This window comes from Oryzias melastigma, linkage group LG6 (assembly GCF_002922805.2).
Source record: "Oryzias melastigma strain HK-1 linkage group LG6, ASM292280v2, whole genome shotgun sequence".
In the NCBI taxonomy this organism is placed as follows: Eukaryota; Metazoa; Chordata; class Actinopteri; order Beloniformes; family Adrianichthyidae; genus Oryzias; species Oryzias melastigma.
This window is the reverse complement of record NC_050517.1, coordinates 21,268,875-21,288,223: the sequence shown is the minus strand read 5'-3', so window position 1 is coordinate 21,288,223 and position 19,349 is coordinate 21,268,875. Positions and strand designations below refer to the sequence as shown.

The following is a 19,349-nucleotide window of genomic DNA, read 5'->3' as shown; positions in this document are numbered from 1 at the left end:
TGCACACACACGTCCCCCCTCCCCGTCTGATTATGGTAGCTTTGTGTCTCGCCAGCTCAAATCATCACCGCTGCTACAGCAGGATGTCAGCTCGGACGAGGAAGTGAAGAGCTTTGTGGACCGAACTTCCACTGATTCACAATCCTTTACAGCTTCGGTCAAATGAGTCGCCGTTCGCATTTCTGTGGTCACCTGAAGAAGGTCCATGGAGCCTCGCTGAGATTTCCAGCGTTCTCAGTCCTGCTACCGTAAGAAATGTTTGAAACTTACACTAAAGATCCAGAGACAGCTGATTTGACCACAGAAATGTGAACGGCGGGAGAGAATTTACGACGAGAATTTTTAATGAACTACTGCCGTTCTACAGAAACTATGTCCTAGAAAATGATAGCTTTTATTTTTTCCCTAAAAATAGAATGTTAATAATTAAAAGACTACTGGGAAGGCTTTGAAATAAATCAAAAAATAATTATAGTGAGACTTAAAAAGATTTAACAAGAGTTTAAGTTATAAAACCTACCCTACAAACCTTTGCCTCACAAATATAGTTGAAATTCAGTGTTTATTTTCTTTATTTTAAAATGTTGTGCTTTGTCTCTGACAAATCAATAATTTGAAAAGCCCAAAAAACTAAAGTGACATTTTCTCTGGTCAAAAAACAAAGATAGACTCTCGCTTTAGTGGAAAAACCTCCACCTTAAAGATCTTCATTCTTCAGCTCAGCCGGTCACATATCATTGCAATTTCAAACAACGCTCTTCCCGCTGAGCTCTCCGCAATGATGTCCACTGTTGGAAATCAAAGCTATATTAAGACACACACAGCTACACACACAAGAAAGAAAAACTTTTCCTGAGTGTGAGCCTGCAAAGAAACACATTAGAACCGAGAGGCCTCTGCACCTGTCGGTGCTTGCGTTCCCACCCCCCAAGGAGAAGGGAAGGGGGACTTCAGATGTGTGAGAACTTTGGACACAGACGAGAAAGCGGGGAAGCTGTTCACAGAGGGTGCAGGATGGTCTTAAATGCTTTGATGGCACTGCAGTGCTGAGTAAGCCTGTTTCTTTCATTGAAGAGAATCATCATCATTCAGTCGCACATTTGTTCCTGCCTCTCAAGTGCTCCTTGTGTGTCCTTTAAGACGTTTACCATGTGTTGTTTTTTTGAAAAAAAAATTGTGTATTTAAGAGTAAAATGTATTTTATTTCTTCAAAATGTTGGCTTTTTCATGGTTTTGACAATGCCAAAAATGTTTTTATGAATTTCAAACTCAGTAAACAACTATGAAATCAAGAACAGCCTTAAATTTCTCTGTTTAAATGTTCCTTTTAGCAATAAACACATATTTAAACGTGTACTTTTACTGTTTTAGATGTTCTAAACATTGTTATTGGAATGGAATTTGACTCTCCCCCAAAGTCTGAAACCCTAACCAAGTCTTTACTTGAAACTCTGCTGTAGTTTGCTTAATCCATCTTTTTGATGGAGTTTGTTTGTTCTCCTGTCAGTCTGAGAGAGTTTTTTTGGCACCTTTAGTGACCCCCCCTGTCAGAGTTTAACAAATTACACTTGAAATTTCCCATGAACAAAAAAAAAAAAGCCACCTGACAGTGGAATCACTCTTGACGTGCTCGGTTGAGCCACTTCGCCGTTTGGAAGACAGAAGAGCATTTTTCTCCTTTCTTCAGCACTGGAGGTGATGTGGAAAAGCGCGCGGGGTGTAACTGGAACCAAAGGTGGTTCTAATGTTTGAGTTATGCTTGGCTGTCTGTGTGACTGCACAGCTTTTACCTCTGGTTGCACCCTCGCTTGTCAGTTTCTGTGGAATCTGCTGTGGCAGGCACCACTTTAGGTTGAGAGAATTATGTTAAGATTACACCTAAAACTTTATAAAACAAAACAGAAACGTGTATTTGGACACTGAAAATCAAATTGTGTTTGTTTTAGACAAAATTTGGATGAAATCCATGCTAAGAAAATCGAAAAGGATTTGCAACTCTGGAGTTAAGTACCTTAATTTTTCTTTTTAACAATAGAAAAAGTTGTAAATGCAAACAAAAATAGCTAATATTGTGCTTATTTATTTATTTTTTGACTTTATGTAGTGTCTAAGGCTAGTTTAGTTCCATTTAAGTTGGTTTTAAACAAATATCTTGCATCTTATAAAAGTGTAGAGAGCAGCATAGTCTTTAAAACGAGGGAGTTTGTCAGCGCTTTGTAATGAAGTTTAAAAGTACGTGGGCCGCATGGTACGCTTTAGCAACGCTGCTCATTTCTGCTCTGATTTAATCATGATTAACGAGAGAATGACATAGGAAGCTTTATCCAAGTCATTTACAGGTTTTACTCTTCAAGCTAAAGAATAGAATGTTATGCAAGTCGACTATTCTGACCTTTTGATTTTAGTTTTGACCTTTTAGTTTTAAGAAATTGAAAAAAGTAAAATATATATATATATCAATCATCCTTTTAGATAAGTTGTCTACCACCATCATTTAAGCTCACAATTAAGTAAGGTTTTTTTTAAGAGACTCATATTCAGTGGTGGAGGAAAAGATTGATTTTTTTATGCTTCAATTATGATCCATGAACGAATCAGAATTGTTTTATTAATTTTAAATAATAAAAAAAATGTATATGATTTAAAGTAAGAGCAAAAAGCGGAACTAAACCTTTTTAAAGAGCGCACAAACATGGCTCCCCTTCCAGATCTCACTTTGCTTAAAGCGACTGTTTGGAATCATTTTGGGCTTTATAGAGTCGAGGGTCAATCGGATAAAAGTTACGCAGTATGTAAGTTATGCCACACTAAAATGAAACATGTAGGGAACACAAAAAGTTTGCAAAATCATAATGTGCAGCTAGCTAAACACTATTTATTTTTATGTGAGTTACTGAGGGTTTAATTAAAGCTGGTCTAATGATACAATGTAAAATCTTATTTAAGGTTGTTGAGTTTTTTGATGCTGTGAAAAATATTTGATTATCAAACTAAATATTTTTCACGTCAGAATTTGTATGTTCTAATCGTTTGGTGGAGAAAAGTAAGTAAAGTGAGTGTCTTTTAGTAAAGAGAAACATTTCTTTAAAAAAATGCAAATTTTTGATGCTTTGATATTTGTTTCGTAATCGAATCAAACCGTGAGATTCCTCAAGATTCCCACCTCAACTCATAATACAAAACTACTTAGATGAAATAACATTTTCATATCGATGGTTCCGGTGTGTAGATATACAAGATAACTGACCTCCTCTTTGTGCTCCGATCCCGATCTCTGAACGTACCACTGGATCTGCGCCTGCTGGGATTTGGGAGAACATTCCAGGAAAGTGGAGTTGTTTTGAATTCCATAAAGAACCTTCTCCTCTACTTGTCCCCGACCAACACCTGACACAAAAAAAAGACAAAAAGAAAAATGTCCACATGTTACCAACTAAACACGATAAGGCATCACAAAGGGAGGGAAACAGCCTCTACATACTGTCCTCTGTGTCCCAGCACTGCAAAGCCGGATCTCCATGCTTGATGTCCTGTCTTCTGGCTCTCCTGGAATGCAAACACAGACACAAGATTAAAGATAGTCTTATACAGCTGTGACTGATTAGAAGATGAAAGCAGAGGTTCATCTATATACTTAGACTCTTTTTAAAAAATCCCAACATGCATGTTTTACAGTGAGGAAAAGCATTTTAACTCTAGGAATGTGACTAAGAGGAGTTCTTTAGCAAGAGAAATGTCAATGAAACGTTGTTATAATTGATTTTTTTTTTCATGGCTTCTAAAGAACAGAATTCACGTTTTTTCTAACCTAAATCTTACATAACAAAGTCAAAAGCCATGTTAACTTTGAAACACTGCCTGGTATTTAAAGCTAGATTTATTGTTTAATTGGAAGTTGTGTAACTTTGGTAGGTAACTTTTGCTTCACTTTTCACCTCACATATTTCAAATGTTTGCCAAATCCCTCTAAAATCATTACCCAGCGCCGCAGTAAAGACCTAAACCTCTAAATTATCGAATGTCTTGATTTCAGCAGACGAGTGTCACATTGCTGCTCCACAGCCTGTTTGCTGCTGCACACTTGGGCTCCTTTAGTTTGTATTGATTCCTTCCTGCACTTCCTTTCAGCCCCGTTTGATGGGACATCTGCAGCCCACACCGTCTGGAGATCCGTTTTCAAAGAGCACCGGGGAACAAAAGCTGATGCCAAAACAATAACAGCATCCCTGCTGGGTAATAATCTGGCAGAGTGACCCTTAACAGGAGTGTATAGATTATGTAGAGATGCAGGCAGCCTAGAATGCAAAAACTTAAGGGACTAAACTCAGAACCAGATCACCAAATAGAGAAATTGAATCATTTTTTCCTTTTCTTTCCTTGTTGAACAAAGCAAGCATGATATTTTTGGCCGGTTGTCCCACCTCTTGGATGCAGGGACGTATCTGGAGCACGAGTGTCCATCCCAGGCGCAGTAAGGGTCCCGTGCCAGGCAGCATTCAGCACAGGCCTGACCGTACAGGTGACATCGGCTCAGAGACACCTGTGCGAGGCCCTCTGTGGAGCCCACGTAGAGATGTTGCTGTAAAAAAAAAAACATATTTTTAAAAAAATGCTTGGATCTAAAGCCAATGAAGACTTTGGTTAGTTTTAAATGCAGGAGATGAAATCCATATTTATAATACTTATTTAAGCTCATAAAGTTGTAAAATGAAAACAAATGGAATAAAAAAAAAAAGATTTATGTGACTGGCGATCTGCACGTGCCTCCTCTCTATAGCATGGAAGAGACTGATTGACAAGATCAGCCAATCTGGATGCAGAACACCTGAAGGATTAAGTTATATCCTGTCAGTCTGCTTATAACTCTAACGCTATCTGAATTCAAATGATTTCTATGTGTTCAAACCATTTCTACAAATCCACCGCGCTCTCATTTGCTAGGAAATACTAGCAGCACAGACGCGTACACGGGTCAAACCTGGCTGGAGATTAATGGAGGCTTTAATTGGGGTTGAAGTGTCTGCTGACACACGTGACCCGCGGTTAATGAGAGGTAAAGGGTGAGAAACACCGCAAGGAAACGTGGAGAGTGTCAAAGAGGGAGCTCATTTCAATAACTGTAGGTAAAAAGATGAAAAATAACACAGATTTAACTGTAACACATCAGGTATTTGCACTAAATGTGCATTGCATGGATAAATCAAAAGAGCACAAAGTTTTAAACTCGTTGATGCTTTGAACTTTGTTTTATGACATTTAAGATTTTTTAACAAGTTGTTTTAACTTGACTTTCCTCTACACTTTTCAAGCTTTTATCCAAATTAGCCCTTCAAACATTTTTTTTTCATAATGATAAATTATTATTACAACTACTTATTATTATTATTATTATTACTTGATAGTCTTGACAGCAGAAAAACTTTATTTAAGAATCAAAAAACAAAAAAAATACACTGTAACTTTTGGTGTACTTTTAAGGATGCAAATTTAAAGTTAAAAAAATGTTAAAAGTTAGACTGGCTTTCATTTAGATTAACATTTTAGATCTCTGTTCTGAGAATAAGTTTTAGATTTTGCGAGGATTTATCAAGATGGGACAACTTTTACTAAGATATTATTCTCATTTTTTTTCTAAAATGAGTAATTCCCACTTGTTAAACGTATTTTTTCCCTGAAATCAAAGCGAACTAAAATTAGGTAGATAAAAACTCAAAAAATACAAAATATTTGCTTAGAAATAACAAAAAATACATAATATTGGCCTGTATAACATTTAGTTTGAAGTGACCATTTCTCACAGTTAAATTTTTTTATCTTAGTTTCCTTTTTTGAATATTTTATTATATTATTTCTTGCTGTGTAAAAATAACTCGCTGTATGGACAGATAATTTTACTAACTTTTAGTGATTTATGTCTTAAGATAAGGGAACTTTTCCTATTTTTAGGCTAACTGTATTTACAGTGAATAATGTCAAAGTCAAATGGATAAAAATACCTTTTTGGGTGAAATTTCCAGACTGAGGATGGGAGATGGAACCTGCAGAAAAGCAAAACAAACTTTAACACCACAACAAACAGTTATTACTGTGGCGTGGCTTAAAGAATGACGTTAGAAGAACGTGTTTATTAGCAGGAACTAAAATCCATACGCTTCAAAGGTGTGACGAGTATTTCACAGCTTCATGATTGAGCCACTTTTAACACATGTGTGTCAAATGATTTTCTATGTGTGTGTGTTGGTGTTTATGCTGTTTACCAAACCTGGAACACCTGAAGCTCCTCCAGAATCACCTCCTCTGTGGACCAGGTGTTTTGACTGATGCTCACCACCTTCAGAACTGAGCCAACATCTGCAGCACAGAGACAGGAAGGACACATGAGGACTGCACCTAAACACATATTAAATCTATTTTATAGTATTCAATTAAGATTTATTTTACTTTTTACAAGAAAAAATGCTTGAAAATAATATTTTGCTCCTTAGGCTGAACCATAAAAAGTGACCTACTGCCCTCTGCTGGTTGCAAACAGAAGTGTCTCACCTGTTCCCAGGAACATAACCTCATAGTGCCCATCATCGGCCAAAACTTTGTCAACCACAATGTGAGTCAGGGTGTAGTCCACTCGGACGTGTGTAAACACCGGCCGGCCATTCCGGGGGTGCACAGAGCGGTGCATCAGAGGGTGGAATCGGATGAAACTGACAACCTCGTCTGGAAACTCTTTAGTGGTCTTGATCCTTGGATCATATGTTTTACTTGGACACTGAGGGGCAAAATATGAAAAGAGATTTATCATGATCAGATTTGTCTTTATTCATGTCTTTTAAACTGGCCAATTATTTGAATTCAGGCTGAACATTTGCTGGGGAGTATCTCCTCCTGGTGGTCAAAAGTAGAAGTGCAGGATAGGACATTTAACACAAGTTTTTTTTTTTTTTTTTTAAACTTGTGTTAAATGTCGAGCATTTTAAGTTTACAAAGTGACAAATATCTAGTTTAGATTTCCAAGCAGAAATAAACTAAACTTTCTGTTAAAATTATATTTTCTGCAAAATTAGAGAAGATTTGATTAGGATTTTGAAAACCTCACAATTGATTGATCTGCAGATGATGACAAATCCTGCAACTTTATCATCATTTTATTCCGAATCTAGGAATTCATGTTGTGTTTAGGATTTTGTGGAGGAAGTACGTGAAAGCAAAATCATGAAGCTTTTGTTGGTGTATGTTATTCTCCATGACGGAGCATATACCGTTCCAGGACGGGGATATGGTATCCTCCCCTCATATTCCACCCATCTGTGGTCGGGCCCCTCCTTGTGGGCGTACGGTCCGTTAAAGGCAGCTCTTATGTCTGCCATGCTGTATACGCACACTGCCGAGCCACGGAAAATGGAACTGAAAAGAAAGTGGAAATTAAATGAAGATTGAAGCAAGAATTTAGTATTTAAAAGCAGTAGAAAAAGGAGCTCACCTGGAGGTTGTGAAGACGGCGTAAACTGTTGGGTTTTTGTCGTCTCTGGTAGGCAGCAAAAAGATGTCCTCTTCAAAATAAAGATGTTTTAACAAGTTAATAAAAGTTCTTCTTCTCCTGGCGCATCATTTAAATAAATCTCAGTCACTTACGGAGCTCATCAAAGTGTGTGTCCACGCCATCCGGTCCAGGGATGGAACACACAAGCCTGGCTTTCAGAAAGGTTGACCATTTATTGGTGAGACTCCTCAGCCCACCCATATCATTCTGGAACACAAACACACACTCGGTAAGAAAATCCATCAGAAATATGGAGCTGCGCCACATCGATATGACACAGTTAATGTATGCTTTGAGTGGAGCTGCTGTCCAAGAGCAATCTGTACAATGACCTCAAGTATAGGACAAAAACACGTCTCCGGTTCCCTTCACTAATTAGGAAAATAAACAGATAACTCGCATGCCTCGAGTTGATCCAGGACAAAGGAGAGCCTCTTGTTAAACTTTCATTTAAAAATAATTGCCAAAAGAACTGAATAATGAAGAGAAAACAACAGAAGATAATGAAAAAGTTATAGCAGCAGGGCAGGAGGTTTGAAGAGCTCAAAAATCAAGGATTTCTGCATTTCAGCTTAGCATATGAATTACTTTCAGTTGCAACCTTTGATCGAGTTATGTTAAGAGCTTTCAAGAGCACCTCCTTACAATGCATGGAAACCTTGAGAGCAACCCCTTGTTAAACTTAGCCGACGTGCAACGCGAGAAGACCGTTACGGTTCAAAACGCACAAAACATCCTCGTGCTGAAGTGACGCCCCACCCCACCGCTGAACGAAAATGAAAAAAAGAAGCACTTAAGGAGGTTTCACATGATGGCTATCTTCAAAGAGCATTTTTAAAGACTCTTGATCCTCTAAAGTGGAAGTAAAAACAGCAAAATGAAGAGATAAATATGAAGTGGATGTGGGAGAAAAGAAAGAGAAAGGTGGTGGAGGAAGGAGGTCAAGAGAGGAATCTGCAATTGTTCTCCCTCGTCGTGATCCTAATGAATCCTTTGTTCTAGGAACTCCTAACTTCTACTTGCTGTGTCTGACTATTGGGTCTGTGTGACTCATGGTGTATGCATGACGTATAAAAGGTCCCAGAAGTGCTTACAGTTATTATTTTCTTCTTCTAACAAAGAGAAAAATGGAAACCAGGTCTTTTTCTAGCAACAAAATAAAAATGACAAAAGAAGTCGATGCTAGCCTTTCACAGCTTACATTTCTAGAAAGGAGAAATGGTGTTGGGTACTAAAATATACCCCACCAGATTCCAAATACATTCACAAAAAACAGAATTAAAACTTTAAAAACATTACCGAAACAATATCATTTCAGGAACCAGATTAGAGTCATGATGGAAGCAGGATCAGCTCATGTTGTTGTTCAGCTTTTGAAGTCTTACAGCATAAAGGTCCAGTAAGGTGCTTCAACACTGACTTTTAACCCTTATTCAGTAGAAAGCTGAGAGTTATCAAAGTGTATTTTATGAATGTATATGATTTTATTTTTAGCAAAAGCAGATGTGCAATTAACATTATGCGCACCAGCCCAAATACTCAGTAACGCAAATTTCTAATCAGCCAATCACAGCCAACTCAATGCATGTGTGCATGTAGACATGGACTATGTCCAAATTCCTTCACTACTAACTTCATTGTGCATTAAATAGTGCGATTGCCATTTCAAAGTGCTGTCCGAATCTATAATTCCAAAATCAAGTGCCATAGAAATTACCCAGAAGGTGAAAAACTACTGAGCACTGATGCTCACTACATTAGTAAATATAGACCACAATGCATTGCGGTTGAACAATTTTTGCAATAAAAACGTGTTTAAATGTAATTTTTTGATAAACCATCAAGGGTACTACATAGTCCCGCTGTATATTTAGTAGTGAAGGATTTCTGACATAGCTATGGTTAAGAAAATCTGCTACAGTTCAAACCATCATCAGAATGAGGAAGAAAGGTGATTTAATGGTTATTGGTGCCCGATGAGCATTTCAGAAACTGCTCCTCCTTTACTGAGATTTTCACGCACAACAATCTCTGTTATTTACAGAGAATGGTCTGAAAAAGAGAAAATATCCAGAGAGCTGCAGTTATGTGTGCGGTCATCAAATCCCAAGCTAAAGAGTATCTTTTGGGATGTGGTGGAACGGGATATGCGCAGTACTTTGTTAAATCTATGCTAAGGCAGTTTTGAATGTAAAAGGGTACTAGTACTACTTACCAGTACTAATAAAGTAGCCAGTGAGTATAGTTTATAGTACGGTTGTTTTTTTATTTGCCGTTTCAGCAAACCTAAATGTAATTTTAGCAAGAAGAGTTCTCTTGAAGAAACAAAAAGGTGTATTTTTTTATTAGACATTCATAATTTAGGAGTAGATTTTTTTTTAGTCAGTAATGATTGAATCAGAAAGAGACAAAAATAGTTTGGAAAATTAAATTGATGAAAACCAGAAGGAAACTTGACTTGACAGAACACAGTTAAAACCAAAATCTGAGCAAGAACACAGTAAATGTATTGAGATTAGACTGAAAGAGAACAGAAGATGAGAAACAACACGGATCTCAAGGCACTGAAGTGCATCTAACAAACTGGAACTTATTGCAATTCGTCATCCCAGTAAGCAAAGGAGTATTTTTCTTTAGTGATGTATCCACATAAAACCCTCATTTATTGTTGAATTCCTGTTAGTAAATCTGGATGACTTACACATTCACCATCTCACCTTACACACTCGAGCGACCCGGGAGACGATGCTCTTGTCGTTCCCCTCCCACGACACCTCCCGGAAGAAAAAGTATATCTTGTCATCGTCTGGATTGTACGTGTCAGCGATGGGATGAGCATAAATAAACTTGGCATCTGAAGACACAAAGAGGGAAAAGGGAGGGGAGCTGTTTGAGTAAAGTTAGGTAATGTTTTTTTTTCTATGTAACTCCCCACTCAAAGTGGCATTAACATTACAGAAAGCTCACGTTAATTTACAGCCATTGTCTGCTTCAACCGCAAAGGTATAATTGATTACTCCTTCTTTTTCCACTAAGTAAAAGTAGAGCTGGGCTGAACATCAATCTTCAGCTTGTCCCACATAGGATAATGTAGTGACTGTAGGAGGATTTATTCTACTTTACGGGGAGTCTAGTTTGCTTTTATGTGATTTTTCAGTCTGACATAAGCTGAGCCAAAAAAACAACTTACACAGTCAGTGTTTAAATACTGTAAAGGCTAATACATCAAATAATGCAACTCTTTCAACTCATGATTTGTAAGTGTTAATAATATTTGCAGTTATAATGTTATTTGAAGTGATGTAGTTTGTTTTCATGTAATTAACATTTTAAAGAGGCCATACCATGAAAAATAAACTTTTTAAGATTTTAAGTGCATAATACTGTTCATTTGTCACAATAAACAACCCCAAAGTGGTGTTTTGATCCGTTCATGCATTTTTGAGCAATCCTCTAAAAACATGCACTCTCAACAGCAGCCCCTCCCATACACACGAAAATGGGCGGGTCCTCACATGCTTACATCACAAGGTGAGAACCAACTACTTTCTCTGAGAAGATAGCTAGCTTCGCGAGCCCCCCGCCCCCAGCTGGTGCAGTCTTAAAGACATCGGCTGTCTGTGTTGCGATCCCATTTAGCGATAGCAAAAAAACGCTCATTCGATTTAGCATTCAAACTTGTGAAGAAACGTCTGGTGAGGAATCTACACAACATGTTGGGATGGATCCTAAACGTGTCCGAGAATGACGCAAGCAGACGGGGGATATTTGGAAGACAGTTGGAGAAAGGGAGCAGACTATTTCCTGGTGGAGAAAAGGAGCTATGAATTGTGGGAACTGGTTTGAACAAGGATTATTGAGCAAAGGCAGAAAGGTGCACAGGAATAGGATTTTTGATATGGAGTTTAATGATGCTTCAAAGAGAAAAGAAAAGTTTATAGCCAGTACTAATCAGAACATTGTTTTCATCTTAGTAATAAATCCTGAAATGTTCATCCGGTGTGGTCTGCATTTGAAAGGAACTCATTAGGCATCGGCATTCTATCAGTGTTAAATTTTGGGGATAAACACCCAGGATGCACTGTATGTACTTTTAGAAAACAAAAAAATTATATATATATATATATATATATATATATATTTTTTTTTATATATATATTTTTTTCATAGACACGAAGACGAGGACGGTTCTAGGATGACTTCATGAAATGGGCGGTGCCCTCAAGTACGGGTACAGGTATGAAAATAGCTCATAAAACTAACAAATTTTCCATAAATAATTTGTTTTTTATTGTTCCAAAGGTAATATATGATCGTTTATATTGATATATTTTACTATGAAAAATAAGAAAAGCACCGTATGACCCCTTTAAGGAATTTTTTGTATTTCTTTTTCTATTTTTACTTTATAATCAGATTTTTTTTGATTGACTAAAATGTATAAACAGAATATATGAGTTTCATTTAAAAAGTGATTAGCTCCTTCAACCTTTGGCAAGATCTTTCTGTACAAATGTAAACATCAAACTCCCCAAGTGTCACAAAAGTAACTAGTCCAAAAAAATAACTGACATTTGGCTCTGTAATTAACAGTTTGGCTTTCACCCAAACATCTTTAAAAAACTGATTTGAATTGTTAACAATAAGAAGGACTAAGAAAAATAAAGGAAAGGCAAAAAATAAATAACCCTGATGAGGAGAAAAACAGAAACTTTTTATCGGATAAGTTCAAAAGCTAAATAGAAGTTGAGCGAGCATTAAAAATAAAATTGAGCCAAATACCTGTGGATGACCCCCAAGACTGGAACAGTTTGACAAACTAAAGCTAACATCCTCAACATTAGGTCATGGTTATGCATGAAGTCATGGAAAGACGTTCCACAGAAAGAACCTCACACATGCTCTACTCTTTCTCCGTGCCTTTCTTGCCCAAGCGTGCACTGTTTACACACGCCGAGTCAGGGACGCATCTAACTCAAAACATCACCGACTAGGCGGTTGTGAAATGTCAAGACCATGTGCAAGTATTTAGATTCTGGAGACAATTGTTGATCCACTGGCTGTAAAAGAGCAGAGAGAGGCATGGAGAGGGTTCCCCGCTTGGTGACGCTTGTGTGTGTAAGCCAATGATTGTGCAAATAAGACCCTGAACTTTGTGGCACACACTGTAAATTCCCGCAAAGGTGTGGTCCCTGTCCTGCGATGGTATTCATATAAAAGTTCCAGCTAAATGAATAAGTGGACTGTTTCCCTTCCCTGCGGAATGCCAATAACAATCTACAGGGCACAGAGAGGCTCTTTGTATCCGCAGAGAAGCTGGGAGTTTGGTGCAAAGGCAGCAGACGGATTTTAAGTGCAGTCTGTGTTTCAAAGCACATGTATGTGTGTACCATTGATCCAGTAGTCTTCTGAGATGTCTGTGCGTATGTAGTGCTGGTCAGGTGGGGGGCCGAGGGAGCGTGTGAACGCCGTGTCCTTTCCCAGGAAGTTTGAAGATGTGCCAGCGTACAGGTACGTATCTGAAGAGAAGGTTATGACGTTCATAAACACACAGTAAAGCAGGGGAGTCAAACTCAATCACATAAGGGGCCAAAATCCAAAATAGACAATCGGTCAAACAGGATAAACATTAACTGAATACTCTAAAACTACATTTTTAAAACTGTAATATTTTAACATATTTTTAAACCAGATATATAGCATTATCTGTGATAATACTAGTGTGAATGCTGTTAGCTGAATTTGGCAGCTGATGCTGAAACTGATACCTGAAAATGCTGAAGCTAAATTATTAGCTAAATGCCAAATTAGCCTAAAAAACTAAAACTAAAACATTACGCTAGCCAAAATAGCTAGCTTATAGTTGAAAAAATGGCTAAACTTCAGCATATAAAAAAAGATTAAATGTCAAAACAGCTAGTGTGTAAATATTAGCCTTACTCTAAAACAGCAAAAAAAAAGAAAAAAATTAAAGAAAAGCCTAAATTAGCCAAAACAGCTAGCATAGCTAACTCCCAAAATAACCTAAAAAATCTTAGTAAATGCCAAAATAGTCCAAAAATCTAGCAGAATGCCAATTTTTAAAGCTTTGAAACCATAACTTTTTAACATAATTGTGAATAATAAAGAGGCAGGAATGTTATTCCAGAATAAATCAACTTAAAACTTAAACGACTTTCAATATTTTACCCTCCATAAAAAATATATTATGTCAAAATTGTACAAGTTAGAAATAACATCGGGTCATTAATAACAATAAAATAAAATGATCTGGAGGGCCGGATAGAAGTACCTAGAGGGCCGGATCTGGCCCCCGGGCCTTGACTTTGACACGTGTGCAGTAAAGGAAACATATCAAATCTAAGAACACTTTGTGAATAAATTCTGTTTATCTCAGAAACTAAGATCAAAAAGTGTGCCTTCAGTCACTATATGAGCATTAGAAATAAATGAGTGCAACGCTACACAAACATCAAAGCGGAGGAAAGCGTCTATTTTCAGGAAGATGATGCTTTGCAAAAATGAATTACCCACAGTTGGTATTCTCACCTGAAAGGACTGAGGTGAACGGGTGCAACGGATCAAAAGGACATTTGAATCTGCCAGACTCAACCGTTTTCAACAGCAGTTGGAACACTTCCTCCTTAAAAAAAAAGAACATATTTTAAAATAAGTCTGCTTTAAAAGGCATGAAAAACCTTTAAAGAGGTACCTCTCTATGGCCAGTGATTTCAATGAAAGCGCAGGTGGGATGGAAGGCTCCGGTTCCACAGGCGTAGACATGCGTTCGGTTGTAATTGTGGAGGACTCTAACAAAGTTTGCACATTCCAGCTAGGATAAGGAGGAACGACAAAGAACGAACTGTTATTATGTTTTATTATGGCTTCCAGATGGACAAGTCTTTAGAAAAATAAGGCGAAAAAAATGAATTTTGAAAGCCTTACATTTGGATTTTTACCAGCCTGTTTGCAACTTTCGACTCTTTCTGTGGGAGCAGGCCAGTGGACCTAATCAGAAAAAACGACAAAAAAGTTCAAAAATACATAAAATGTTCAACAAAACTGACTAATTTTACTAAATATTGATTTAAGGATGGCATTACAAAATCAGAATCTCCAATATCAACACACACTTACGTCATTTATGATGATGCCATGCATTCAAGCCTTACACATGTATTCTAATCTCCGTCCTTATCAAAATAACTGATCTCACTCTTGATGTCAAGATTTACACTTTCAGTTACTGGTGTGAGAGGCTAGGTATGCTCCCATCAGGTTCGAACATGTGGGCTTACGTGCTCAGTTTTCCCTGCTTCAAATTTAGAGAGCTTCAGCCAAACATCCTCACGAAGGAGGACGTCACACAGAAAACACTTATCCGGCGTGATGCACTGATTTACTGCAGTCTGCCTCTCTGAGGACTTCAACAAGTTTTGTAACGCAGATGTTGAAATTATTGCTGTCTGAGGAGATTCTGGTAAAAGAAAAAGTTTATTGCACTGTAGTTATCTTAAAAATCAAGAAAGAAACACCTGGAAGAAGACTGCAATTCCAGGTAAGCTACATTTTTAAAAGTAGTATTCGTATCCGTCATCACCCCCAAAGTTTTTATCTCGTTGGCATCAGTATTGATGACCAGAGAAGCAACACTTTGAGTACAAGACTGTGAGGTAAAACAACTAGATAAAGATCAAATAAACACTCTTCCCACTGATGGATCAACTTCAGCTGCATAAACACACACTCACATCCACAAACTGAAACATGTGGCGTTCGTCCAAATCTGTGTTTGTGCAAACGTGTGGACTCTTTAAATGTTTATGAATGCAATTGTCTGGAGGGGTTCTCTGTGCCTAACAGGATGACCCTGACCTTGCCAGACAGACGTCTTTAGACTGAGTAGGGAGTGCTTCCCCCTGAAACAGAGAGCGCCTAAGTGCCTTTTTGTAACACTATAGTGGGAAGAAATACCTTATGTCACTCCTCTTAATGGGGGTTCATAATGAGCTGACTTTTTTTTCTCCTTTCTTTCTCCATATATTCTATATTTTTCTTCATTATATATTTGCTTTTTTTACCTTTCTGGGAGGTTTGGCCAGATTGTCAAGGTCCAGCAGGTAGATGTGATCCCTGGCTCCCAACAAAAGACGACCTCTTTCTTCATCCAGCAGCAGGGATTGTGAGTGGAGGCCATCGGCTGGGCCCACGAGAAGGGATATACTCCCAGCCTGCAGTAATTCTGGCAAAGAATCACAAGGAAGGATGAATGAACATAGAAAAAAAAAAAAACCTTTTGGTCTACACAACACCGGCCTGGGCAGAGGCAACCAAGGCGACCGCCTAGGGTGCATTCTGCTAAAGGGGGTGTCAAATTGCAATAATTTTATTATTATTATTATTATTTTTTTTTTTTTTACAGTTTTACACACCATTCATTTTGTGCAAACATTTTAAAAAGGGTAATAATTAAAACCATCAATAAAACAAGTCAAAAGTTTGACATAATCATTTTTTTATATTATATATATATAGTATATTAAAAAAATAAAAATAAAAAAATAATCAGTTAGTGCTTCTTTAAAACTTTAAGTATGAAAAAGTAGCAAAACAAGCCCTCAGGGATAGCTTTAAGGTCAAAAAAGAAAGGAAGAGGAGGAAAAAACAGACTCAAAGCAGAGATTTGTCTGGGTTTTTTTTTTTTTTTTACATTCGATTGCTTGGAAACCCTCCCCCATTTTTGTCGAAAAATACTCCTGTTTTTGGGTTGGAAAAGAAGAATTCAACTGGCGATCTAGTTTTTTTTTCTTCCTCTTTTTAAACCCTAAAAATGGGAATCTTTAAATCTTTAAACCTTAAACAATGTTAGGTGCCCGTCAAAAGATCTACCATGCTATGAGTGGCATATCAAATGTTAGTGCGGTGGTTAGTGTGGCCGCGTTCTATTGCAGAGATCGAGGTCGCAACCCAGCTAGGGAGAAGTATCAACTTTTTTAAGTGATTATTATTTAATTCTTGAGAATGAAGATTAAATAAACACTTATTTTAACTTATTCCAGGCAGCTACAGTATTTCTTTTCTTCCATGCAGTGATTTTCGTGTGTGGTGGTGGGATACAGAAATCACATTTCGCCTAGAGCAACATGCAGCGAATGTAGGGTCTACATTCGGTCAAATTAGGGTTAACTCATTCTTGGCAGCCAAAAACACGGTTAGTTGATTTAGAGAAGAAATATGTCAGCTTGACTTGAATTTACTTAATCCTTTTTGGTTAAACACCCAAACTACACTTACCGGTAAAAAAAAAAAAACCTTAATGACTGAAGAGCATGCTCTCTCCATAAGTGCACTATCAGGTGTCTTCATCAGGGTATTTTCATTGCATTTATCCAGTAATGCTCTGCATTAAGATGTTCAAGCATCTCTCCAATGTGAAAAGATTGAAAAGTGAAGGATTAAAAGAAGACACGAAGGAGTTTGTTTACTCTCACCGTCCCTACTTTCCCATGGAGACCTTATTTGGAGATTACCGAGCATCACTTTAAACACGAGCAGTAAGTGTAGCCACGGGTAATATGGGATTAGATCACAATAAGGAGCGTGATGAATACCTGCTGCTCGACCATTACAGCGTGTGTGAAAAGAGTTGGAGTAAAAAAAGGGCGAGTAACAGATGCACAGTTTTGGTCTCCCGGTTTTTCCGTGCGGACTGCAGCTATGTTTTTTTGGGTCGGCGTTCTGTCCTTGATCTTCTTGATCTTAGGAAATCTCTTCAATCACCAGGCTCTTTTCAGTGCAGCAGTATAGCAACATGCCTTGAGTAAACAGCGGCTCAGAGCAGGGGGAGTCCTGTGGGAGTCGCTATGAAAGGACTGATATTGTGATTACTCTCTTGGTGTGAAGGATTGAAGAGGTTAGCAACCTTCAATATTTGAACTTCTGGGACCTCCACACCACAGAGTCCTTCTTAATACCTCCTCCTATACAGAAGCCCTAACGACAAAGAACCCCCACAAGCCGATTTCTTTCATTCCTGCTTTTATGGTGCCCTCAGAGACTGAACCTCATAGAGACATTGAGCCCTCGAGCCCCTGTCTAACAGTAATCTATTCTGTAAACACACAGCACTGTGAGTGAATTGAAACAGTCTGTTGCTGCTCAACATTTCAGGGGCTTTTTTGTAATCAAAGAGGAGTGGATTCATTATACTAAATAGCTCTGGATTAGGTCCACAACTGGAGCTCAGAGAAGCTGTCATAAACATAACGTACATTAGAGGTGGACTGGATTTTGGTTGAAGATGGCTGGAGGCGAATGCAAAATGACATCAGCAAATGTCGACTGTCGTATCTTGTTTGAATCAATCGTTGAGGTTTGCGTCACCTAAATAAATGTCAAGCGGTAAAATAAAAAAAATAAATAAATAATACTATTTCCACAGCAGCAAGCTGCTTCCAATGTAGATATATAACATAAAAAGCTGAGTTCATAAACTAGCTAACTATCAAATGTTTAAAACTTCTGAAATATTTACCATTTTATTTCTAAATGGGGATTTCAATGGAAGATTTCAATGACAATCTACATGTACACAAAAAATGTGTTTACCTTGTTCTGTCCAGCAGCTGAGCAAACAGATAAGAGCTGAAGGCCTCTTGTGTTACTGTTACAATAAGGGGTTATGAAGGCTAAACTTAAATCAACTGTTTTGGTAAATATTTATTGCATGTGGTGCACTGAACACTAAAAAAAGTTGAAGTGAAAAAATGTTTTGTTTTTTTTAAAAATTGAAATAAAAAAAGGATGATTTCTGGTGTCACCAGATAGTAACTGATGTGCACCAGAATTGAAAAAAAAAAAAAAATTCTAAAAATTGAAGTAAGAAAAAAAAATCTTCTGGTTACTAACTGGTGCGCACCAGATAGTAACCATAAAATAATTTTTGTTTACTTCAATTTTTTAATCGGTGTGCACTAGAGAGCAATTGGTGCGCACCAGTTAGGAACTAGATTTTTTTTTTTACTTAAAACTTAATATTTTTTGTAGTCCATTTTTTTTTCTTTATTTCGATGTCCCTTTAGGGGCTCAGTAATACAAATATGGGTTGTTGGTAATACACTTCATAATGTTTAAAAGCCTTTTGTTGATTTTTTTTTCTTTGTTTGTTTTTTTTTCTTTAATCTTTTTAAATGTTGCCACATTTGCCTGGAACATGGATTTGATAAGCTACAAATTTGAACTGTGCCCATGTAAAATGTGTTAAATCTAGCTGGAAAATCTACTATAAAATCAAATTCAGACAATTAATTAAACAGAATGATTTATTTTAATTAACGGTACAAGACTAAATCTAAGTCGATGTAACCCTTGTGATATCTTAGGCATCTTAACATTAAAAGTGGGGTCATCTGGACCCCACAAGACAATGCACTGAACTTTTTTTTTTTTTCCAAGGAGTTTTTTTTATCTTCACTGGTGTCCGTAGCAGACATCCTGTCCACCTTTGTCATGGGAGGGATCACACATCAATGTAAGGGTGGGGTCATCTGGACCCCATAAGAGAGCACAAGGGTTAAGAATCACTAATACTAACTGTAGCAAACCCAATGTGGGTAAAGTATGAGTCATTACTATGCTTCTGCATTGTGTCACACTAATATAGAGTATATTTGTTCTTTCATTTATGAAGCGGGTCTCCATGCTGTGGATTAAATCTGACTTCTTGAATTTTCGGAGTGAGGTTCATGCCGTTCTTTTGAAGGTGTTCACTCAATCAGGGACAATTTAGCTTTGATCCTCTCACCCTTCACTC

At 37.5% G+C, this 19,349-nt stretch overlaps 1 protein-coding gene across 1 annotated transcript in view; it reads right to left on the bottom strand.

Annotated features, from left to right (window-relative positions):
- Positions 1-19,349, bottom strand: part of sema3d (sema domain, immunoglobulin domain (Ig), short basic domain, secreted, (semaphorin) 3D) — a 35,163-nt gene that overhangs the window by 5,382 nt on the left and 10,432 nt on the right. The window contains exons 3-17 of the mRNA XM_024282527.2: positions 15,619-15,779; positions 14,483-14,545; positions 14,250-14,369; positions 14,087-14,180; positions 12,928-13,056; positions 10,255-10,391; positions 7,630-7,744; positions 7,478-7,547; positions 7,257-7,401; positions 6,544-6,766; positions 6,263-6,351; positions 5,997-6,038; positions 4,422-4,579; positions 3,482-3,546; positions 3,248-3,387 (exon numbers count right to left, since the gene is read on the bottom strand). Coding sequence (XP_024138295.1) covers positions 3,248-3,387; positions 3,482-3,546; positions 4,422-4,579; positions 5,997-6,038; positions 6,263-6,351; positions 6,544-6,766; positions 7,257-7,401; positions 7,478-7,547; positions 7,630-7,744; positions 10,255-10,391; positions 12,928-13,056; positions 14,087-14,180; positions 14,250-14,369; positions 14,483-14,545; positions 15,619-15,779 — 1,751 coding nt within the window. The remainder of the gene's footprint in view (positions 1-3,247; positions 3,388-3,481; positions 3,547-4,421; positions 4,580-5,996; positions 6,039-6,262; positions 6,352-6,543; positions 6,767-7,256; positions 7,402-7,477; positions 7,548-7,629; positions 7,745-10,254; positions 10,392-12,927; positions 13,057-14,086; positions 14,181-14,249; positions 14,370-14,482; positions 14,546-15,618; positions 15,780-19,349) is intronic.